Source organism: Oreochromis aureus, linkage group 17 (assembly GCF_013358895.1).
Source record: "Oreochromis aureus strain Israel breed Guangdong linkage group 17, ZZ_aureus, whole genome shotgun sequence".
Taxonomy (NCBI): domain Eukaryota; kingdom Metazoa; phylum Chordata; class Actinopteri; order Cichliformes; family Cichlidae; genus Oreochromis; species Oreochromis aureus.
Genome location: NC_052958.1, coordinates 32,852,416 through 32,877,561, shown reverse-complemented (window position 1 = coordinate 32,877,561; position 25,146 = coordinate 32,852,416). Strand labels below are relative to the sequence as shown.

Sequence of the window (25,146 nt, the reverse complement as noted above, 5' to 3'; positions counted from 1 at the left end):
TGCACAGTGCACCAACACATAACTTTTCGGCTCCTCCCGTATTGTCTTTCAAACATTCAAATAATGTAACAAATACTCAATATGTAGGCCACACAAACCCACGCACACCAACACACACGCATCAAAACTCAATACCTGTGAATTGCGCAGGTTATATACGCTGTATCTGTTTCTGTGTGTCACTCGATCACATGGGTGTGTGCTGCTCTGCGCAGACAAAGCATTTGTGAATGAAACTTGGTGTCTTCCTTGAAGAAGGTGTTGGCTTTCACTGACTTTTAAACACACACACATAGACAGACACATACACAGGCTATAGGATGAGTTGGCCTTTAACTATTGACCAGGTGAAGGATACAATGTAAAAAAAGAAGAGAAAAAAACGCTTGCAGGCAAAAATACAGACAGGCAGACATCAGGAAAGACGACTTCCATTCATATGGTGTAAAACCTAAAGGACAATGGATGTCAGCAGGGACTAAGAAGAGTCGTTTTGGGTTGTCTTTTTTTAAATTCAGGGTAAAAATCTAAAGCATCTGTTCCTCATGCTACACAGATTTTACTGTGGAACTATGGTTTTTATCACATTTTCTCACAACATGTTCAATCGTGGAAAAAAACATGATTATTTTCTGAATGTTTTCTAGATTTTAAATACAAACTTAGAGATCTAGAAAAAGCTACAAGCTACTACAATTTTTCATTCATTTCACTCCTTGTTTTCACTTTGCATGGCTGCTCTTTGCCTGGGTCTGCCCTGTGAAAGAGACTGGATCTCTTCCTGCTTACATCAAAGTTAAATAAATAAATTACACAATTTAAATCCTTCCATTCAGGGCTGACATTTTGGCTTTTTTCTTTGCATTCACTGTGAAAACTACATATCGTGCCATTTACGTTTGTGCTGGTTTGGAAAAATGCATGAAGCAGCTAAATACACGTCATTCAATCACAGGTTGGTGTTACTCACCTGTGAAAATCCACGTGAATGAGATTATGGGGAGAAAAAGCAAGCAAAACTTTCATCTACACATCGATCCAATCATCCGTCTATCTATTGTTGCGATTACCTTGCTTATGGCAAGCGTTTTGTTGGGGTTTTCGCTCTAATATTAATAAAGTCTTTACCTTATACCTTGAGGTGACTGTTGTTGTACATTTTTAAACAACATATTTTCACAGGAAGAGACCTAACCTGAGGGACATTAGCCATCGACCACAACCAGCTGGGGGGGGGGAGGGAAAGCGAAGAGGAAAAAAGGAGAGCATAGAGAGACAAGGATGAACTATGCTTATGAAGTGATACAAGGGGAGCAGAGAAGACATAGTCAGTAAATTATTCCAAGTCTCCCAGCAGTCTGAGCCTATAGCAGCATAATTAAGGGGTGTTTCAGGGTCACCTCATCGAGCCCTACTTACAAATTTGCCACTAAATGTATGCAACATTGCAAAAGAGTCCATTGTACTAAACACAGAATTCAGCACGTCACGTGCAACACTCACAGTGTCAAAAATATTCATTATCTTAGCGTAACTAATAAGAAACTTTTCTAATTAGCCCATAACAGAAAGTGAAGTTGATAGGAACATCATTTACTCTCGGAAGACAAATTAAACTTTTGACCTGACGATGGCACTAAATCCTAAGTCTGGGGCTTCCCAGCGTTATTAAAATCCATCCTGTAGGGAACATGAATGTTGGCTAAAACATGCTGATATTCTCTGAATTCAGGTATGGTTCTGGTTCAGTTGGGTAGGTGCTGCCGTTGGTGCTCGTTTCTGGGCACAAAACTCCATTTTATTTGCTTCATCTATGTACTAATATACTGATTTGTCACCCAGGGAAGTCTTCTAGCTGAATTACACTTCCCAAACATTGTTATGCTCTGCAGATAACGCTAACTGTGAACTGCTTATGATTAGCAACAGCTGGGTCTTGTCCCATATCATTAGGAAAGTGTTTGTTCATCCAGATGTGAGTCTGCTGCATGCACAGGAAGGCCACAGGGCTTAGATATTTGGCTTGTGTTTACTGCCCTGAGAGATAATAAATACATTAGGGAGGCAAGTAAGGCTCAGTGTGCTAAATGACCAAATATTGCTTATGACGATCATGTTGTCGGTTTTCCTGGAGGAGTTTTTTTGTATAACTTTATTATGAGCTGTATGGTGAGGGTTTGTCTGCATTACTGTAATGCATGCTTGAAAACCAATGCAGAGTGCAAACAATGAAGCAAAGAGACAGTATATTGTATCAAACATTGAACATTCCTCCTAGTGTGCAGGAAAGGTATGGAAGTAAACAAAAGGAATTTGTTGTGTTGTATCTACTGGGTTTTTCCAATTTAATACGGCTGTATTAATATGTTTTGTTCTCAGGTTGGACATCCTCCAGAGTGCGGAGGAGTCTATCTCTACCAGGCCAGATAATCTAAATTGACCCAGCTAAGGTCCCTGAAATGAGAAGGACTGAAAAGCCCCGGTTGTGGGGAAATCTTCCCCCTGTCCCCATCTCTGTGCCCAACTGGTCGTCAGTTTTAATGAGGTCTGGGGAGGCAGAACTCTTGCGCAAATAACTAGAGCAGATCAAGGTCCAAGAGACTGAAGCATTGTGTTCTTCGTCTGTCAATAAAAGATGAGCTTTTAATGGAAGAGGAGGGAAAATGTCGTGTCGAGTCTCTTTCAGTCTTCCACTAAGCACAGACAGACAGACCTTGAGTGACTCACTCACTGTCTCTGGTTGTGGGTTTTTTCTCCCCCCTTCTTTCCTTTTCTCTCTATTTTCACATTCTTTGCATCACTGTTATCTATTTTCTGGTTTCTGTCTGATTCAAACACACACACACACACACACGCAAACACACATCCAATATTAATAACTCAGCCGCCCATAAGCGCGCATTTCCATTGACACAACACAAAATGACCTTCAGATCGCAGACGCTGAACACACAAACACACCTTGCTCTCCCCTCGCTTTCATCTCCTCTGCACGCTCGCTGCTGTCTGTCCATCTTTAGGTGAAATAAGGGAGGAGACAGAGGCCGACAGATGATTGCCTTAAAGGGGACAAGAGCTCAATTTCACTTTCCCCAAGGCCAAGACACTTTTAATCTGCATTTATGGTTTGCAGCAGCCAAAGAGACAAGATAGAGAGACTTTGATGTGTGCTGTCTGACTGACTGACTAGAGATCAGGCTAACTGATTACTTTCACTGCCTGGGTAATTCACTGATTGGCTAAACGCATGATTGCCTGACTAGTTGAATGACTGACTGACACGATGAGAGCACAGGAATGAAACAAAAGAGGTAAAATGAGTGTAAACCATGTCTTCTTTTATTCAGCTCATCAGCAGCTTATGTTGTGTGATCGCTGAGCTATAGCTAGAGCTGTGATTGGATATTGCCCCAGGCGAGCCTAAATTATTAGTTTATGCAAATTACAGCATCTACTGGGTCACACACACACACACCCACACACACACACACACACACTACACCTGCAGTCCGTCCACAGCAAGGTAGACAATGAAAAATGCCCCAGGACACATTACTGTACCAGTGCACAAGTCTGCATCCGCCCCCTCTAGTTTATATTAACAGTTCTTCACACCTGGAGCACAAACACCAGCAAACACAAATATATAAAAACAATGAATAGATTGGAATGGCTCCACAAGACACATGGCTCACACCCACCTGCATTTCTGCCCTCAGCAGACAATGAGCATACCCTGGAGGACTGTAGACTGGGAAACACTGAGATGCTGAATGAGGGGGGTGTATAGGAGTGCACAGAGAGGCTGAAAAGACGCACAATGACACACACGAACTGGGATGCAGCATAATAATAAACCCTCAGCAAAGCTGCCCTTTGGGAACATTTCTTTTTTTTTAAAGAAAAAGAAACCTTAAACTGTTTTTTTTTTTTAACATAGATGGAATTCCCATTCACGCAAACCACAATAAAGCGCTCAATATTTATGAATAAAAATGATATAGCACAGACTATGTATAATGCAACAGAATGGCATCCCGAACAGCCCCTCAAGAATCCCACAAAATAAGGCAAGGCACTGGGGGAAAAGTCTTTTCAGAATTATGTCACAACATCCTGTAATAGTTGGAGCGATCTGAAAAAAATAAAATAAAAATTATAATACAAGAACTTGACTTTATCGTTCCTGTGGAGTGCGTGTTGTCCTCTTTGTTACCCCCCACCAAAACAATAAATTAATTTAAAAAAAAAAAAAACTCACCGGAGATCTCAGTCTGAGGAACCCTTTCCGAAGTGAACCCTTTCCCGGTGTAGAACTGCCGCAGGTCGGAGCAGCTTCTATCCGCCCCGGCAACCGGGCCCGGTGCGGCACACAGACTCACCAGCACACAGAGAAGCACCGGCAGACGCATCTTTGGAGGTGTAGTCCTTTTTCCTCACACGCAGAAAATCCCCGACAGTTTTTGGATTAGACCCTTATCCACAGTGTTTAGTTGCCTTTTCTCTTTTTTAATATTATTTTTGTTATTATTCTTCAGAGTTTTGGGGGGTCTGCGAACAAACAAAAGCAACGTGTCCCGTTCAAACTCCACAGATTTCCTCTTAACTAAAACACACACATACACACTCACTCACTCACTCTCACACACACAGCCACGGGAGAGGAGGAGGCGCCCGTGGCAGCCAGTCCGGGATGTTTGTGCGAGAGACGATGGGCTGCGACGCGCGGGACTGTAGGTGTCAGGTACACCGTGCTGCTCCTCCTCCACCTCCTCCCTCTGCTCGGTGCTGCTGGTTGTGAGCTGCAGAGATGCGAGAGACAAAAGAGAGAGAGATTGAGGAGGGGGGTGCGACAGAGTGAGCGAGCGAGGAGGGCAGGTGTCAAAGCCCGTGCAGCTCCGCGGTCTGACTGTGCAGCTTCATGATTATGGAAAAAGTGCAACAAAGATCAAAATCAAAAATCAAAAATGTTGCTCTGAATGCCGCTTTAGACAAGAGGAGACATGCCCGGTCCCTTTTCCAAGCTTTGGGACAATGAAATGTGTGTTGGTGGGACGGGAGTGTGCAGTAGTCCGTGCTGATGCTCTCTCTTTCTCTCTCTCTCTTTCCCTCTCTTTGTGTTGGGTTTTGTGCTGCACTAGCCGTGTGCAAAACAGTGCCACCTGCAGGTCTTTAAAAAAAAATATAGCACAGAAAACGTCTTCCAACAGCACACACTCGCTGGCCACTTTATTAGTTACTCGTGTTCAACTGATCCTTCGTGTGAATATCTAATCAGTGCGTTTAGACGTGCAGAGATGCTCAAGCTGAACTGCAGAAGTTCAAACCCAGAATACAAATGGGGAAGAAATCTGACTGAAGTGACTTTGAATGTAGCACCAAACTGCTGATCTGTTGGGATTTTCCTGCCCTGAAAAGAGAAAATATAAAGTTAACGGAGATTCACCGGGTGAAACTGCTTTGTTGAATTCAAAGATCAGAGGAGACTGGTCAAACTGTTTCACAGTATCTCAATTAACTATTCTGTACAACCAAGATATGCAGAAGAGCACCTCTGAATGCACAGCACGTCAAAGCAGAGGGACTACAGCAGCAGAAGACCACACCTGATGCAACTGCAGTCAACTAAGAACAGGAAACTGAGACGAGAGATGATTGTCTGGTTCGATTAGCCCTGGTCCTGCAGTGACATTCAAAAAGTAGGGACAGAATATGGCATAAAAATGTATCAGTGTTTCAAGCTGGTGGTGATGGTGCAATGGTTTCTAATAAATGGTACCTAATTAATACAGATGCATATCAGGGTCTCAGAGATCTTCTAGTATTTTTGTTGCATTACTCTTCAGGACAGAGAGCTCAGATGTTGCACGTGAATACGCTGGAGCCAGTAGAGGTTACAGCTCCTAATGCTCCTATTTAACACTGGAACTAGTTTGGATGTCACCTTCCACGTCTGCTCCAGTTGTTGCTTCAGCCCGTGGTACTCTCTTTGTCTGATGTCATTGTCAGCTGGAATTACTAAATCTATGTAAGCTCCCTCTGTCCTCGGCTCTTGGCCAACCACCACTATGTCTGGTTGGTTGTCCAGCAGCTGCCTGTCCGGAACTTGAAGTCCTGCAGGGCCTTAGCCCTGTTGCCCTCTGACCACTTTCCCACATAGCAAGCAGGTCTGGCCCGGATCAAAGTTCAAGCAGGTCTGGCAATGATGGCACTATTTATGTTCCTATTTTCCTATTTTAGTTAGAAGACCCAAATGCCATGTTGCAATACTATGCTGCTATGGTAGCCAACGTTTCAAATGCAGGTTTGACAGGTTTGTGAGTGTACACTTTATCCAAAACCTAGTGACGGTTTACTCATCTTTGCCAGAGGGTGGCTGTAGCTCAGGAGCAGGTCACCTATTGATCGGAAGGTTAGTGGTTCGATCACTGGCTCCTCAAGTCTGCACGTCAAGAGTGTGAATATGTATGAATGTAGTTAGGAAGCACTCAGTTTAGAGAAAGTGTGTCATTGGGTGAATGTGGCATGTTGTATAGAGCACTTTGAGTAATCCGGGAGAGTGGCAAGCACTCTAGATCAGTCCATTCACTGTCTGAACAGAGTTTCGTCATGTTACCTTTGCACTCGCTGGCCACGGTACCTTGCTCAGGGCTACCCTAAGGTGCCCCTGAGCAAGGTACCGTCCCTACACACTGCTCCCAGGTATGCCTGCTTAGTGTCAATAAAGTATGCATTATTATTATTATTTATCTTACTGTATGTCCTGCTACCACATGCTGGACAGTCTCAGGGGAAACGTTGCACAGCTTACACCCTGGGTTCCTTCTGCTGTGGAAGATTCCCGCCTCGGTGGATCTGTTGCTTAGAGCCTGTTCTAATGTTGGAATATGCTATCCTTTTCTAGCAACTGGTAGGATGTCAGCCAGTTTCTCTTTCTGCCGATGAAACATCCCACGGAGGTGTGTGTCTTCCAGAGTACGTCTTCTTTTTCCTTGCAGCACTCAGGTAGCTCTGTACCCCGGGGGGCCAACTTCGTGATATATTCATGGATACTCATTCTTTCATCCTGAATAATGGCTCTGACACTAATCCTCACCCTCACTCTTTTCCTTGGTTATAGAGTCTTAGGTTGCTGGACTTTGTGTGGAACTGTCTGTACATTGTGAGTTTTCATGTCTTTTGGGCTCAATCTCCCAGCTTAATATACAAAAAGGCAAACTTCGATCACACAGATTTTACTTGCAGAATGTGCTATACAGTGTGGTACAGCAACAATCCTTGCTTACTATAACTGCCATTTCCATAGTGCTGCACTTACTAGTAACAATTACTAAAACTGCTATTGGGAATATAAAAATGTAAAGCTATTAAGAGTCATTAAAACTGATAATAGTCTCTATGTTTTTAGGCTTACAAGACATTTTGTTGATTTGAATGTTTCTGGTTCAGAACCTACTTTTCTTTCTATTTTCTCAGGCATCTGCTGGCAATAAAATAATATTTATTCCCATTAGTAGAAAATAACAGTTTACACGAGGAAAGAGAGTATTGGTTTTATTATCTTCATTTCATTTGCACCACCCAGGACTAAAATGATAAATGGCAAATACAATGACAACACACACAAAAAAGGTCTTTGCATAAAATTAAATGCAAGTGTGGGAGTTCATCTGCAGCCATAAATTAGACTACAAATGAAGATGAGGAAAAAATAAAAATGTAAAACTTTTTAATGATTTGCTTAAATGAGAGTAATTTAATTTCATTGTATAATTTATTGTGTTGGTGTCAGAGCCACTTGGATTTCAAATGATTGTGTGTCTGTTCTGCTAAATCTATGCACATGTTAAGGGAAATAAAATTGTTAATACACATTTTAGCTGGAAAATCATACCTGTGACATTATCACAAAGGTTTTGTTTTTGTTTTTTAAGATAGTCTGATATTGTGCAACATTCTGCAGAAACCTCTGGCAGGGACTTTCAAAGCTTAAGGGATTTGGATGATTCCTCAGTGACACAGTGTTCAGTTGGCCCGCAGCAGGCAAATATCAGTCCAACAGCTGCCACAGAAACATAGTGAGGTCAGATTCAAGAGTATATGTGAACCTTCAAGAGTTTTTTCTACAAGTAAATGCATGAAAGAAGACAAATTATGTACACAGACGGAAATTAGCCTTCAGCAAAAAACCCTGATTCATGGAGGAGTCCCAAATGTCTCGTGTGCCACTGTAGGGAGGTCAGTGGCTGGTAGAGATTCAGTGCCTTGCTCCGGCTCAGTTTGGTGTGGCTGGTGGATGTGACCAATGAGCTGTCAGACTCGCTCCAATCTTCTCATCCAACATCCTCCCCCAGCAACAGCATCAGCAGTGCCAGGTCCTCAAGCTGACTGGAAAAGGTCAGTGGCAAGCCTGAAATTTGACTGACACACCAGAAATGCAACTACAAGGTAATGTGGACGTGGCACACAATGTAATGTTGAGTCCTATGTGAGTGATGCTACACAGATTAGACTTTTAGAGCATGTGCTACTACAACTCCAGTTCCCAAAATGAAGACAGGATGCTGTACAAAATGTAAATAAAAACAGAACGTGATGATTTGTAAATCTTACAAACCCATATTTTATTCACAATAGAAATTAGAAAACATATCAAATGTTTAAACAGAGACTATCTCATGAAAAAATATTTGCTCATTTTGAATTTGATGGCAGAGACGTGATTGAAAAAAGTTGGGATGGGGAGGAGCATTTCACAACAAATTAGGTGAACTGGTGACAGGTCAGAAAGAACAGTTTCAGAATAATGTTTCTCAACATAAAATTGCAACAACTTTGAATATCTCACCATCTGCGGTACATAATATCAAAAAAAGATTCAGAGAATCTGGAGAAATCTCTGTGCGCAGAAGACGAAGTTGAAACTCAGTATTGGATGCCTGTGATATTCACGCACTCAGTCTGCACTGCATTCAAAACAGACATGATTGTGTCACTGTCAGTGAACACAGTTTGCAGTGCCATCCACAAGCAGAGGTTCAAGCTCAATCAGGCACAGAAGAGGCCACCTGTGAATAAGATCCAGAAAGGCCACCATTTTTCTTTTGGTCAAAGCTCTTTTAAAATGGACTGAGGCAAAGTGGAAAGCTGTTCTGTGGTCAGGTGAATCAAAATGTGAAATTGTTTATTCAAAACATGCATGCCTCAACTTTTGGACCAAAGAGGAGAGGGAGCATCTGGCTTGTTATTGGTGCTCAGCTCAACAGCTTGCATATCTGATGGTATGGGGATGCATTAGTGCCTAAGAAAGCTTGCACATCAATCAATGCTGAAAGGTATATAAAGTATGGTGCCTTTTTCAGGGAAGGCCTTGCATATTTCAGCAAGACAACCCTAAACCTCATGCTGCATCTATTACAACAGCAGGGCTACAAGAAGAAGCAGAAGAGTTGGTGTGCTGAACTGTCCTGCCTGGAGTCCAGACTTTTCACCAACAGAAAACATTTGGAGCATCATGAAACCAAAAATACTACAAAGAAGAACCAGGACTCCCAAAATTTCAGCAACTGGTCTCTTTGGTTCCCAGAGATTTACAGGCTGCTGTTAAAAGAAAAGAGGATGCTACACTGTGTTAAACATGGCCCTATTCCAAATTTTTCCAAGATGTATTGCTGTCATCAAATCCAAAATAAGCGATTATTTTTCTTTATATATTTTCTGTTTCTGGGTTTTTTTTTTACAAATCATTTTATTCTGTTTTTTTAAACAGCATCCCAATATAATCCTCAAGAACATCAGCGTCCCTACTGTTGTGTGCTGTGTGTGTGCAGCTCATGCCATATCTCATCACACTGATCCTGACTCTGAAACATATACATATGACAGGTGTGAATGTGAGTAGAGTAGATGTACGTAGACCCCATCATTTGGAAAGCGAGTTTTGGACAACATTGTGCTTCCAACTTTGCCGCAACAGTTAGAATTTCAGCAGGACAAAGCTATTATGCACAAACTAGATCCATGAAGAGATTTCTTGTTTTGAACTTGACTGGCCTCCATTAAGCCCTGACCTCAGTTCCATCGGCACCTGTAGGATAAAAGGGAACTTCTGCCAAGAGCCACATCATCTCTCAACAGCCGCAGTCAATCCCTGCAGCCAGTTTCTGAAATATAGCAGAGAACAGTGGCAGCAGTTATAACTGGACACTAATGCCAACGCTTTTAAGCACCTAATTTAAAAGAAATAGTTAAGCTAGACTTTCACATAAGCCAACACGCACGCACACACACACACGTGCTCAGTTCTACACCAGGGCAAGTGTTAATCCAGCCAATGACTTATTGCCTTGGCAGGCTAAATACTGTTAGGATTAAAAGACATACCAGGCATCTTAGCCCTCAGGAGAAAGACACTGATTAACCCAAAGACCGTGCCACATACCTGTATTCCATGCCTGGAATATGAATGAGAACTTCCCATTTCAGGGAAGAGTTGGTGCAGCCAGTCTTCATATGAGAACGCTGTTTTCAATACATTCAACATACACCAAATGTCAGAATAAAACTTCAAAACTAGGAAAAAGGTTTGAACTGCCATCAAACACATTTTTGAGGGTTTTAATTCACTGCAACAATGTGGATGTTGTTTGTAGGACCAAGCGCATCTCGACTTTCCTTCTGGCAAGGCGCTAGTGCGGGATTTCAGTGTCAGCTAAGGCCACAAAGCGGTGATGTCAAAATGTTGTCGGATTCTGTCCCTGCCCATCTGTTTGCACATTTCAATCACAGTTTATGTAGCATAAATAAATGAGACATGTCCTGAACCTTCCTTTTAAACTCAGTTTTGCATGTCTGAGTTATTTTTCCTGAGGCGCCACAACAGGCTAGTCAAGCCAGGTCAGATACACACAGCTGAATTAACCACAGGATTGAACTGGTTTCATGTGCTTAGTTCCGCTCTTGATCTCGTCTAAACTCTGCTTCACTCCCTTTTTTTTCTCTTCCTGTGAACTTCCTGCCCTCTCATATCTGCCCACGCATTCACGAGAAGAAAGTTTTAATACTTTAATACGTTCCAATCTAGCCCCTCTTCACAATCATTTCCTCCTAGCTCTTCGCTGCCTCAAATGCAAAGCCTTATAGTTTGTGCAGATACATCGTAAAAGCTTGGTTATTTTTTATGTGCATGCCAGTAAGGCTTCAGAGTATGAGGATGTCAGCGGGAAGAATTCTAAAAGACAAAGCAGGTTAGCTTGCTGTGACCTGTATACAGCTTCCTGAAGTATATGCTGCTCTGCTCGGTCACCTTTCAAGTCTGTAAGTCAAAACTACACATATTTCACTCTCAAGAGGTTTTCAGCTAGTGACTCTCTTGACACACGCCAATCTGTCTTGGTGATGTGAGAAGCTAGTAAGAGATAAGGAACGCAGGTGAGCTCCGATTTGGGTTTGATTCTGCTGAACGAAGCAACACATTGGTGCAAGGGGGTTTACCTACGTAGCTCAATGCAGTGGCATCTACGAAAGGCTGCCAGAAAGTGTCTGTCAGAAAGAGTGACTACGCTACACTGTACGCAAACAAAAACGGACCATAAATCATAAGGATGATGAAACTTGAATGTCTTACCTGCCACAGACAGTCCAAACTAATCTGTCACTCAAGATAAGCTCTCTCAGCCTTAGCGAATAAGCATTGGAATTATGCAGTGGAAGTGAATGACTGGCTGGGATCCAGCTGAATTCGAGCCTGCTTCAACCTGAAAACACTCTGAAGTTTCCATTGAAGGCATCCTAACTGCATGTAGGAACGAGTCTTTCTGAGAAAAGCACCGCTGCTACTAACCACACATGCAGAAACAAATTAATCTGTGAATCTTTGAACTGATAAGCAGTGATTTCCACCCTGATGGTGAACCCTAATGACTCTAGTGACCCCCTACTGCCACTTTAACACATGAGTGAGTTAAGACATTAGTTAAAGCAGCAGCATCACACAATAACATGAGCTAAAACTATTAGGCGGTGGCAGAAGTGCATCTTTTTGTGTTCTGCTACATAAAATAACCATTTTTTCAATGCAGTCTTCAACATTGGAAAAAGGTGGAGGCATTGGGCCCTCAAATAATAGCCTTTCATGCAGTGATTTTAATAGCTAACAACAACGGCATCAGATTTAAAGGTGCTCGTTCTCATCCCAACCACTTCATCCTCAAACCACCACGTTGCAAACTGGACCACCGACTCCCAAAACCCTCCACCCTCGGCTGTACCTAAAATTCTGTCCATAAAGTACAAAAAGCAGCCATAACCAAGTCGAGCACTCACCGGGAGTGAATCTGATTTATTGCTGGCAAACCAAGCCTTCCCTATGGTTGTGCAGGTCGAGCTAACACACACTACAGGCATTTATAGCACACAGTTTGCCTGATGCTATGATAAGGGCATGGTGGCAGAGCAAACAGTTGTTGCCTTCTTGTCTGTGATTCAGGAGCAAACTTTGTTGAGTAGATTTTCTGATGTTACTGTTGGACAGTCACATCTGCAGGTGATGTTTTCACTGCTGACTCCTTTCCATATGTGGCATGACCCCGAGCATGTCCCAGATATCTAAGGTATGCCGAGCAACGTCTGCTGTTGACGGCTTCCAGTCTGGGAATTTCCATCTTAGTCTTCTTAAAAATTACTGACAGAGTACCTCTACCTCTGTTAATACTCAAACTGATTTCAGTTTATTAAAACTCCATAGGTGGAATTGAGGGGTTTTGACTAGGTTTCACTGGGACCTCAAAACATTTGCATTTTTAAAAAACACTAATCAAAGCAGAAACAGAAAACAATGTTCTGACATCAATAGGAACGAAATGACTGACAAAACCATAAAAACTGGAATCAAAAAGCCCAAACATCTCTCTGGGGTCTGCATGGACTCTACTGGGTAGGATGATTGATTGTAACCTGCTGGCAAACAGTCTGTTCATTGCTATTATTAGACAATAAGTATTTGCAAACCTTCTCCAATCTGTTTTAGAGTGACAGTAATCAGTCGAAGTCAGACCACAGTGTTTTGGAGACAGGATGCCTCCCACCAAGTGACCTTTGCACTTGTTCTATGACTGCCATTGGTTGTCCAGAGGTTCGGGGTGCTGCACCTTCAACCTTGGGGCGACCCGTTGGTTGCGGCAACTACTTTTAATTGGTCGCTGCATGATATAAAAAAATTAGAGCAATCATCTGACAACCACCATTTGTCTTTTACTTGGTTGCAAGGAGGTCATCGTCCTATTTTCACTATGAATGTATGTCCATCTGTTATATAGATGGACATAGCCAGATGTCAGATACAGAGTGAGTGTTTGAATCCTATAAACAACCACTTTATATCTGTGGGTCAACTATCACGCTGCCTTTCTTGCCCCAGTGCGACTCATCTGGCTTTTTGTCAGCCCTTTGATCAGTTTGCATCACCTATACTTGTTGTTCGCACAATGGCAGTGAGTATGAAATATTAATTCTAATATAGCCCACTGTCACTTAGATGACTAAAGCATCATATACATATAATTTACAGACTGTGGTCGTGCTGCAATTTCAGCTATATTTACAAACAGCTGAGTGTAGTCTGAGTCTGCTAAAGGTGAAAACCCTGCAGAAGGATATCTCGATCATAACTAGTGAGTGATATGTGCCCTATCTTTAGCTCACTGTGGTAAAGAGTACTTCCAATAGACGGATGGATTCTGAAATGTATTAACTTCCAAGGTGAGCCATGCCCCTCCTCTGGTCAGCTTTTCATGCGGCTAACTAACCAGACAACAAGTGTGTTGTTCACTTTTGTGCATTTCTCTGTCTTCTCTGCTTTGACAGCAGCAGCTCATATGTGATTATAGAGCTACAGATGTAAAAACAGTCCTGGGTCTGGTTGCATGAGACACTTATATTAACTTGTTAAAAAGCGGTATGATATGGGCCTTTAATTCGGTTTGGTCTTACAGCACTGATAGAAAGCCTCGATGTCTTGCTGGCATTGCAGTTTGCAGTAACAGTTAGTGTTTCTTCCACACAGAAGCTGAAGTTAAAAGTGCCTTTCAGCAAGACACTTAATCCTTAATTGCTTCACTAGAGCTGCCCTGATGTTGGCATTATAGACTGTGAAAAAGGAGGCTGCCAACTACTGTGAAGACGATCAGCTTTTGTGGTTAAACAACTCCTAAACACTCAAACTAAATTAAGATTGCAGTGCCACGTCAGTGCTATTTGGATTTCAGCAGCAATCGGATGCTCTAAATCCACACATTTTCAGAAATAATGTTCTCATTCGCATAGATCAGACGCTAAGTTGCCCTCTTACTAAGTCTCTAAAATGTTGCCCTTCAGGATATAAAAGCATGAGCGCGCATCACTGGAAATTGATTTGGGTAAATTCAAGGGCTCATTTCCAAACAGACAGATATGCGATAAAATCCAGCGGATGTCAGCAAAGGGCGAGCATTTACCAGTTTGACCTTTGCAGTTGTGTCGTGGCACTTTCTAAATCAATTACAAATCCCATTGCGTTGCTTTGCCTCGAGTCCCATTTTTATAGCTAACGAAGCTCTAAAACCGCACGGAGCACATCAACATGTTTGTGTTTCAAAGGCTACACATACTAACAGGGTAATAAATATGATTTTAAATAGAACAAACCTCAATCATAACCCATGGACAGGGTCAACAATAATCACAGCTCTGATTTCATTAGTGCTGGCACAGAGGAAGGATATTATTCAGCAAGAAACCTCATCAGCTCATCGAAAGAACATCCTGCAACACGCTCTGTCTCCCTGCCTCTCTCAGCCCTGAATCCTCATACAGTTCCTTTTTTTTCATTTTCACCTACTTTACTGTTAACCCCATCTCCCTCCTGCTTTCCTCTCTGCTCTTATAGCTCAGGGCTGTGCAGGCTGTTCTAGCCCTTTTGCGGTTTTTGGCTGAAAGAAACAGGAAAGACATTTTCCCCTGAGAAATTAGTCAAAGCAGATCGTGGCATCATCAGGCAAAAGCAGGGATCTGTCCCATAAAGGCAGTAGAAAGAGAAAAATCAACAATAATGAATAAAAATACATGAAATAATAAAGAAAGTTTGAGACTGACACAGACATTATGGGTGGATCTTGGATCTGCCGGCATAAGGATGAAGGATGGCGGACATTCCTCCTCCCAGTCTCTCCCGTTTGTGCTTTCTCTCCCTCCCCTGTCCTCTTCTTCTTGGTGGCAATTCACATTCAGCGATGTCTTTATTTCCCAACATGCCTCGGCAGGATCCTGTGCCAGCCAAGTAATCTGTGCCAACTTTGTGACCATGCCAATCCAATCACAGTAATCTTCCACAGGGCCAGAGGCCAAAGACCTGCAGCCACGTTCCCATATAACATATACATAAATAAAGCTTTCACAGCTTCAGTGTCCTGTACGTTTAAATCTATTTTTAGTGACCTAGATGTAGTGGATGATCCAAAAGTAAAATCCAATGCTAAAAAGAAGCAAAAATATTTATTATGAAGTAAATTGTAAACCTACAGAACTTTATCTTCTGTTCTAGCGGAGATTCAGTTTTGTGGAATTTGCATATTGAGGTCAGGTCTATGCCACAGTTTTGTTATTGGTTTTTTCCGTGATATTATTTTTTAATTAAAAGTGTTCCCAATGTCATTAATAAAAGTTAACACTTTCCACTCTAGAGATCCTTGTATCTGTAAAAATGCAGTCTACAGCAATTTTTCAAAGGTTGTGGAGTGTGGCACATTCAGTGAAGATTGATGATGATGACTAAAAGGATGCAGATTTGTTGTGCTTCATTTCTGTTGCAGCAAATTTGCTAGCCTAGAGTTTAGAGTTGATTTTTTTTATAACAGGTTCAATAACAGTGGCTAATGACTCATTGTTGTAAAGCTCCTGTTTGCTCTCTAATTTACAGTTTTGATTGGGCTGAGGTTTTCAAATCTCACTCCAGTCTGGCGATGGGGATAAGGACACTTATTGCATTTTAAACTTCATCCAAGTTATTCATTGAAGCCAAGATTGCTCATTTTTCATTTCATTTGTGGAGCCATCACTCACTAAATTGGAGGATTTTTCTTTTTCAAGATGAGAGTAACCAGCTTATCTCTCTTTAAGTGTCACACTGTGACTTTACAAGACTATGCATAATTTGTATTAACTGATGGAAAGACTTGTACAAAACTGCATTTAGAGCATTTATATAGATCATGCAAATCAGCTTACCCATGATGCTGTAGTTGTTTTTAAATTTGCCCAAACGTGAGCTCAGAAATTACACCTGGAAGGAGTCAGTTTGTTTATTTGTGTGAAGCTTTGTCTCTCCTTTAGTATGTGCATATTTGGGAGCTGGAATAGACAACAACATCAAATGGTTTGTGTCTCCACATACTCATGCTCTAATTGCTAGCTATGCTCAAGGCTAGCACTTACAAGCATCACGTTACACATTACATTTCATTGCACAGACCATTAGCTTTCTGGCCCTTTCAGGGGTTTCTCTGGTTATATTGATATGGTTTTACTTATTGCAATGGCATTTGTTTTACATGTGGGCAGAGACATACAGTCACCGGGCATTTTATTAGGTACACCTTGCTAGTACCAGGTACACCTTTTGCCTTCTCAATTTCCTTAATTATTTGTGGCACAGAGAAAGTGCAAGGTTCCACAAGGTCCTGGAAACATTCCCACGAGATCCATAATGTGATGAGAACGTCACAAAATTGCTGCAGATTTGTTGGCTGCACATCTATGGTGTAAATATCCTAAGGTGCTCTGTTGGCTTGAGATCTGGTGAGTGTGAAGGCCATTCGAGTACACTGAGCTCATTTTTATGTTCAACAAACCAGTTTGAGATGATTTGAGCTTTGTGACTGCTGTAGCTCATCTGCTTCAAGGTTTAATGTGAGGTGCATTGAAAGATGCTCTTCTGCATACCTTGGTTGTAATGAGTGCATATTTGACTTGAAGTGGTCTGACCATCGTCCTTTTCTCTTTTTCACCAGCCTGTCTTACCAACAACCACGCCACATTCAAAGTCTCATAAATCACCTTTCTTCGAAATTCTGATGCTCTGTTTGAACTCCAGTTGGTTGTCTTCTTGACCATGTCTACATGCATGAATGTGATGGATCATTGCCAAGGAATTGGCCCATTAGATATTTTGGTTATGAGTATTGAACAGGTATAGGTAATTACATGTACAGTGAACGCATATATGCAGATGCCTGTTGATTCCTGTTATTCATTGGAATGATATAAATGCAGCTGCCATACTGCTCAGGGCCCACTAAGTCTCTTAATGCAGTGGAACTATATGAAGAGTTTATACTCGGTTAATTACTGTTTGTCTTGAAATGGGCACTGCAGATGAGACATTTGGCTCAAAGTCTCTCCTCCTCAGTGCTGCATGTCTTTATCTATTAAGAATCTATAAATAAAACAAAAGCTTTATTTAGTTTCAGGACAGTCGCTAAACATTAAACTAGTCTGAACTTCTCAGTCATTTCTTTCACTGAACATCAATAGGCCTGATATTTTATACAGGAACTGGTCAGAACCCAATGAGTAAGATGGCAGTAGCAGAGATGCATCACATGTCTTACTGTAGAGTGTAGTGCTCAGCCTGGCTGGTCTCTTTTTAGTTAATTTTGGGTAGTTAAAACACCATCTCCATTTTGGTTACACTGCTGCAATGACTCATGTCCATGTAATGGACCCCAGTGTACTCTACAGTTGTATTTTTGCTGCCTGATTTCTTCAGAAGACAGTAAAAGTAGAGTTACCGTCAGGCTTAACAGTGTAAACAAAGCACCATGTGTGGAAGAATATGTTGGTGATTAGGTTGGCTGGCAAGCTGCCCCACATTGGAGTTAGCAAAGTGGCTGTTTCAGAAATAATCAAAACCAAACATATAAAATGATTTCTCTTGAAAGCTTCAAATCACTCATCTGTAATTTCTCCTTTATAGAGATGTGAAGTTGAAGTTAACCTGACGATTACAGCCAGACTAGAAGCATTAATGTCACATTAATGAGAGGGTGACTCCTCCTTAATGGGATAATTCGTGCAACAGTGCAGCTATAACTGGCTGGTTAAGGATGCGGGTTTTGTTCTTTTTATTTTAGACTTCTGTTTCAGTTCTGTTTGTAGATTTTATTCAGATCTTCATTTAAAATAAAACTTTGTAGATATATCAAAAAGTACAGTACATATTTAAAAACACAGTTTATTATTAAAAATATCCAACTGATGGTGATTAATGACACAACAGTAGCAGGACACAGTATATTACAGTGGTGAGTTTCACATCAGTCACTGATTAGCACATTAACATTAACATTAGCTCAGTGGTTTGAGCTACACGGCTGTAGCTAACAGGTTGTTTTTATTGTATTCTGGTTCATCTGCATCCTGCTAAATAACAACAAATATTAGGATTCCTAAAGTAACAGAGCTGTTAAACTTTGACAAAGAAAACATAATGACTTTTATCCAACGATGACACAGTTTATTCCCTGCACACCAGTATGCTTTGACATGCTACTTAGCACTTTGATGCAGTGTTATATTCAAAATCACGTACAGATTCATAATGACATCATTTTTTCACTATTGGTTTCTCAATGTCAATTTCTCATCTCAACTTTATAGCAGGTGAGAGACCACAAAGTTGAGAACACAAAGATTAATCTGTTTGATCTGCAGTTCCTAAATAATTTAGTTTTTCCGATTATCTCGATAGATTATCTTGAGAAAATAACTATTAATAAAACTGAGTTCTTATTATGAGAAAAAAAAATAAAAATTTAACAACCTAAACAATATATGACATTTTTAAAAATCTCCTTCAAAGCATGCCATTGACCCAAAGTGGACCTCAGAAACAGTTTGAGAAGCAAAAAACAAACCAAACAAAAGTCCCATGCTCGTGTATATCAGTCAGTGTGTTGTAGGCCCAGAAGGAGCTGCGAAAGATGGAAGAGTTTGGACTGTATCCAAAAACTCATCCCATTTAGGTATAGCCTTTAAACAGTAATCAAATGATAGCACATTTGTTTGAAGGTTATGTTCTAAAAGCACCCTGCTGGCTAACATGGTTTTTGGGCTCACTGCCCAGATATTTCACACACTTAAGCTCATAATGGTGTTTCTTAAGCTGTCAATCATCTGTCTCTCCCTCATAAATAAAAAGACTCGGACCATGAAAGCAGACACATTTTTAAAAATTTAACTGTAGTTAAAAGTAGTAAAAGACAAATATAACCCTAAATCATTCGCTCTCTACGAGGTGAAACCTCAAGAAAAGAGGTTCTTAAGAAGGTATATTTCTGAGGCAGTTAATGTAACTAGCACAGTGTGATATAACTGAGACAAACAAGCCCAACCATCCACAGACATAAATAGATTAGAAGTCTGTTAAATGATTCATTTGCACCCTGTTGAATATCTTTAACCAGTCTCCCAGTTGGTTGTCCAGCTTTTGGGTGCATATTTAAGATTCAACAGTGAGCCAAAAGGATAACTGTAATATCCAACCATCCATTTTCTTCCGCTTATCTGGCGTGGGTCACGGGGGCAGCAGCCTAAGCAGAGAAGCCTAGACCTCCCTCTCCCCAGCCACCTCCTCCAGCTTGTATGAGGGAACGCGAACATGTTCCCAGGCTAGCCAAGAGATATAATCTCCCCACCATGTCCTGGGTCTGCCATGGGGCCTCCTTGCAGTGGGACATGCCCGTAACACCTCACCCAGGAGGTATTCTTGTCCGATGCCCAAACAACCTTAACTGGCTCCTTTCAATGTGGATCATCATTTGACCAGGAGGGGCTCTACTCTGAGCCCCTTCTGGTCAAACTCCTCACCCTATTTCTAAGGGAGAGGTCAGCCAGCCTTAGGAGAAAGCTAATTTCCACTGCTTATATCCGCAATCCCATTCTTTTGGTCACTACCCAAAGTTCATGACCATAGGTGAGGGTAGGGACGCTCAGCTCTCTATTCACCACGATGGACAGATACAACGTCTGCATCACTGAAGCCGCAGCACCAGCTTGTCTGTCCATCTCTTGCTCCCCTCTCCTCTCGCTCGTGAACAGGACTCCTCCAGTTGGGGCAGTAACTCATCCCTGCCTTGGGGTGGGCACTTCAACCTTTTACAGCCGAGGACTATTCTCATTTTAAGCAGGAGGCCACCAGCTGATGAAGCAAACAGAACCACATCATCTGCAAAAAGCGGAGGTGAGATTCTGAGACGGCCCACTTGGCTACGTCTACAAATTCTGTCTGTATAAAAATTATGAACTGAATCGATGACAAAGGGCAGCCCTGGTGGAGTTCGACACCCATCGGTAACAAGTTTGACTCATTGCTGGCTATGGGGACCAAGTTCTTGCATTGGTTGCATAAGGATCGAATGGCTCATAGCAACAGGCCAGACACCCCATTCCAAAGCACCAACCACATAACACTATGAGGGACAGTCCACAAAATGCATGTGGACTGGTTTCACAATCTTCAGTCATAATTGTAATATGAATTATTAATTAAATAACGTTTGGATCTCGGCTCAGCTGTGCCCTGATCATTATCTCTGTATTCCATCACTTCCCCTCACTGGAGACAATCTGATATCACAAAAATCAGATTTAGAAAAAGCTTTAACAGTAAAGACAAGCCTACAGTACTGTTAAATGTCTTAAACGTTACCTCACTGAAGGAGAAAGCAAATTTAATTAATAGACATTGGAAGAGAAGCCAGCCTTTGAAAGCGCATGACAGTTCAGTGTTTGCATATGAAAATGAGACATCAAATTATTCATTGTTCAGGCAGATGGTTGTCTGTTTTCCTGGGTGCTTTTTTATACTCTTATGTTTTGACAGAGCCTTCTGTTGAATAATTGAATTTTAAGTTTTACTTACATCTGTTATATTCATCAGTACGGTGCTTTTACAGTTTTGGAGACTGTGCATCTGAAGAGGAAACATAACAAATTTCTCCACATCCACCAAGAAAACACAGGTGTCCTATGTCGACAAGTGAAAATTACCAGAGGGCATATTTCCCCCCCAAATTTATGGAGAAATAAAAAAGAGCAAGTCTTATTCAGTTAAAACTATCTTTGCTTTGCTGCAGAAATAAACACCCAGCTTGCATGAATAAAAACGTATGTTTGAGGGCTATAAGCTGGCTTCAGTTTGCACACTTACTGAGCAAACTGTGAACATCTTCACTAAACTGCAAGGCCATCTGTTAATAGTCTGAAGTAACACATAGCTGGTTGTGTTGCCTTTTTAAGAAAGTCCCTAAATGTCTTTTTACAGCCTGTTTCTTCTTCATTAATGAGCCTTCACAAGTTTTTGTTCCCTCCAACCACACTGCTTCGCTAACGAGGGAGGTCCTCAGCATGAACTATACTTGTTATGGGTCTTAGTGTCTGTGGAAGATACTGTACATCTTTTAAAGATAATACTAAACCAAACATCCCTTAATGTCCTGCTCTGATCTAGAATAACCTCAATTTACACTCAATCCTCTGTTATCTTTAGAAATTCTTTATATAAATATATATAATATATATATTTGTATTTACATATCTCTTCAAAAAAAAGTCAGTAGTGCTGTGTGGTCTATTCTATAAAAGTTAAATACAAAATGAACACATGTAGAGGTAAGTACAGGTAATACAAAAAATGCATACTGCGCACCTGTAGCTGTGTTAAACCAACAGCTAGGTGACCCAGAACAACATAACAATCATTTCGGTTGAGCTGTGCTTACAGAAAGTGCTCAGCGCCACTCGCACACACACAAAAATACAGTCTTTCAACACTTCCTGTCACTGTACAGCCCCAAATCTTTCTCCTCCTCATCAGCGTGGTTCCCATGGTGACAGCAGAAAGAGCAGCAGACAGAGCAGGGTCAAAGGCTCAAAAGTCATCGTGTGGGCAGAGCCTTTAACAGGCACCTGAAGGAGGATAGGCAATAAGATACAACATTACAGAAAATAGAGTTAACAAGGAAATAGTGTACATATACAAATAAAAAACACCTTCAAAGCTTTTTCCTGTGGAAATTATATATTATGTCCTTAAGAAACGAGAGAAAAAGACTTGAATGATGACTCGAGGGATGTGTCTGGCCCTTTAGTTTTTCCATCTACTGTTCACCATAGCCTCAAAAATAGAATTATGAATGCAGAAGAGTACCGTGAGATTTCGATCCACCCTGCAGTACAGTCTGGAAAGCGTCTGCTTAACAACAACTTTATTTTTTAGCATGTCAGTAATCAAAGCCAGTGAGGTCAAAGGAAACCAATACCTTATCTAGCAGAATACAGTGGTCCCTCGCTCTAACGCGGTTCACCTTTCACAGCCTCGCTGCTTTGCTGATTTTTTTTTTGTGTGTGCAATTTTGCTTGCTTTTTTTTTTTTAACAGCGCATTGTGTTCTGCGTCCTGATTGGCTGTAGACCATTGTCAATCAATCTCTCTTGTCAAATTTACATGAAACTTCGATCGCTAGCAGTGTGACTCTGAAGTGCTGTACTGTATGTTGCGGGTGCCTTTGGTTTCATTCTATAATACTGGACTTATTATTCTATGAAGGTTTGAACTTTGAGTGTTTAAACAAAAGAGAAAAGTGTGAAAATGTTCATGCCTGTCCTAGGAAACTGTATAAAGTGTGTAGTGGGGGGTTTACAGCCTTAAAACATCTGTAATAATTGTAAAAAACTGTGAACTGTGGACTTGGTAGTTGTTTTTAAAAAACAACTCAAAACTCACCTTTTTAAAACTGTTTTTGGTTAAATTTTTGACTGCTTTATATTGTCTGTTTTACCTTTTTATTATTTGTTTATCTTATGTGCAGCACTTTGTGATTCTGTCTAGAAAGGTGCTATATAGATAAAATTTTATTTATTTATTTATTATTAAAAAATGAAGTTGGTTACTTCCCCTATCGCGGGTTATTTTTAGAACGCAACTCCCGCGATAAACGAGGGACCACTGTATAAAGAAACGAGGGGCGACTCAAGACTTTTTCACTGTACTGTTTGTAAGTATGTGTACATCTTTAGAAATAAAACTAGGTTTGCTGTAGTTTCTCAACTAAAAAATTAGAAACAAAAACTGAAATCTACGATTTCATCTGTATGTTTATTAAACTTCAGGGAGAGCAAGTGGTGGTGCTACATCACACAGCAGACACTATTCAATGAGAAGACTGTCATCCAGGAACAACACTGATATCAAGTTGCATCAGGCTCTCTCCGACAGAGCTCTGTATGTGACGGGCTGATCGATCACTCTGCGTTTGCTTCTCAGCAATTAATCAGAGGAGCTCATTGCAGTGGTTTGAAGGAGGTGTGGGGGGTATGAAATAACCCAAAAAGTATTGGAAAACGGTCAGAGGATTTCAGGCCTCAGAATCGTCGATACTGATGCACAACTACAGATCCGTCCCTAATGCTCCATGAAAGTCGGCAAAAATCGATACGGTTGTCAAAAAAAAGATCGTTCCAAATAACTCTCGAGTCTGTCTGCACTTGTTTGATTGTTGATGTACGGGATTTGTTTCACTTCAGTTTGGCTGATACATTCTCAATCACATAACCTGTTTAAGCCATTCCCGCCCCTTTCTTTGTCTTTAAAATGGGCAGACAATATAAACCATGTCTGCTAACCTGTCATGTTTACTTATTGTTCTGAGTTCTTTTTACTTACCTGCGTAGGTGAGAGGAGATGAGGAAGGACTGGGCGACGACGAGGTGGGGTCCTGTCCTTTCCTACTGGATTACGACCGCTGGGTGCATCACCTGGCTCGTCCCCTGAACAAAAGCAAAAAATACGATGATTTTAGCATGACAGTATATAAGATTAGATCAAGATCAAGTTAAGATCCCAGAACATGCTCACTGATGAAAATCTGGCATTAAAATCTCCATTAAATTAAGAGAGTAGACTTGTGGAAGTTATTTTGGTTCTGTTTTTACTCTCATGGTTGCACACAATCTTGCATTATTTATGACTGTTTTGTTGTTTAGACCTAAAAGATTTATGGACTTCGCCGCACCCACCCACAGCTTCGCACAGTGTGAATACCGTTACCTTACAAGGCATAAACACACACAGATGTGCAAAATGTTGCTTCGTGTAATGGGTATGCAGCCGGACTTAAACAACTGCTTTAGCACTTTCATATAGGTGTGTGTGTGTGTGTGTGTGTGTGTGTGTGTGTGTGTGTGTGTGTGTGTGTGTGTGTGTATGTGTGTGTGTGTGAGTGTGTGTGTGTTGGAAGGACTCCAGACTTATCGCAGGAGAAACTCAGGTAAGTGAGTGGATTAGGACAGGAGGGAAACAGACTCTGCCGGCGGGTAAACACAGTTGCACACACACATATTTCAGTCTGAGACATTCTCACACACACCTGCACTGTCGCAAGAAAACTCGTTCATAACGAGCTCTCGCTCTCTGTAATATCTTGGCACAAACACGCTAACACACACACACACACAGAGTCATACACACACCTGCTTGGGAAGAAATCTGATTCCGTCTCTTACAATACATATTGTCATGCAGTACAATAGACAAAGAGCTTCTTTCAGTCGCTGAGGAATGAGGCGAGTTCGTTAATGTTGAAACACTCACACAGATATTATATCTCAGTATTACAGACAGAAAATATGAGAAATTTAAAACAGAAACACGGACAACCTCCTTCACAAAAATATCAGCGTGCGAGACACCTGATGTGTTTTTGTTTTCCACCGCGTCTGTGCCGATGATAGAGATGATTTACTCGCAGCAGAATGTTTACCAATTAGGCATCTGTCCTTTATTGTGTGCACCGTTGACAAATAGCAGCGTGGAGCAATATGGGACCCTGGGTCCCTATCTGAACAAACGTGTGTGTTTGCATTCACGCCTGTGTTTGTGTGTGGTCTTGCTCTGTGACCATCTGTTCCCATCAGAATCGAAAACCTTGAGTCACATCTGGTTTGAACCTGTTTAGGAGACAGAATTGGGTCGTGTCATTATTGATTTCCCACAATAACAAGTGCAGCGAGACGAATTCACGTTTCAATTTTAGCACAATATTAACCGAGCCTCTCT

The 25,146-nt window shown here is 41.3% G+C and overlaps 2 protein-coding genes across 4 annotated transcripts in view; both read right to left on the bottom strand.

Moving 5' to 3' along the window:
• The window catches only part of LOC116336402 (glypican-1-like), a 43,713-nt gene extending 38,652 nt beyond the window's left edge, over window positions 1-5,061 (bottom strand). Inside the window, exons 1-2 of one of the 3 annotated variants that reach the window (XM_039600600.1) lie at window positions 4,640-5,058; window positions 4,262-4,551 (exon numbers count right to left, since the gene is read on the bottom strand). In XM_039600600.1, coding sequence (XP_039456534.1) covers window positions 4,262-4,412 — 151 coding nt within the window. In that variant the 5' untranslated portion in view covers window positions 4,413-4,551; window positions 4,640-5,058. Of the gene's footprint in view, window positions 1-4,261 lie in introns of all 3 variants that reach the window. The other 2 variants (XM_039600601.1, XM_031760269.2) reach the window with 2 other exon arrangements.
• A 13,204-nt stretch (window positions 5,062-18,265) lies between these two features.
• gpc5b (glypican 5b) overlaps window positions 18,266-25,146 on the bottom strand; it is a 58,612-nt gene continuing 51,731 nt past the window's right edge. Inside the window, exons 10-11 of the mRNA XM_039600747.1 lie at window positions 23,755-23,858; window positions 18,266-21,999 (exon numbers count right to left, since the gene is read on the bottom strand). Coding sequence (XP_039456681.1) covers window positions 21,904-21,999; window positions 23,755-23,858 — 200 coding nt within the window. The 3' untranslated portion in view covers window positions 18,266-21,903. The remainder of the gene's footprint in view (window positions 22,000-23,754; window positions 23,859-25,146) is intronic.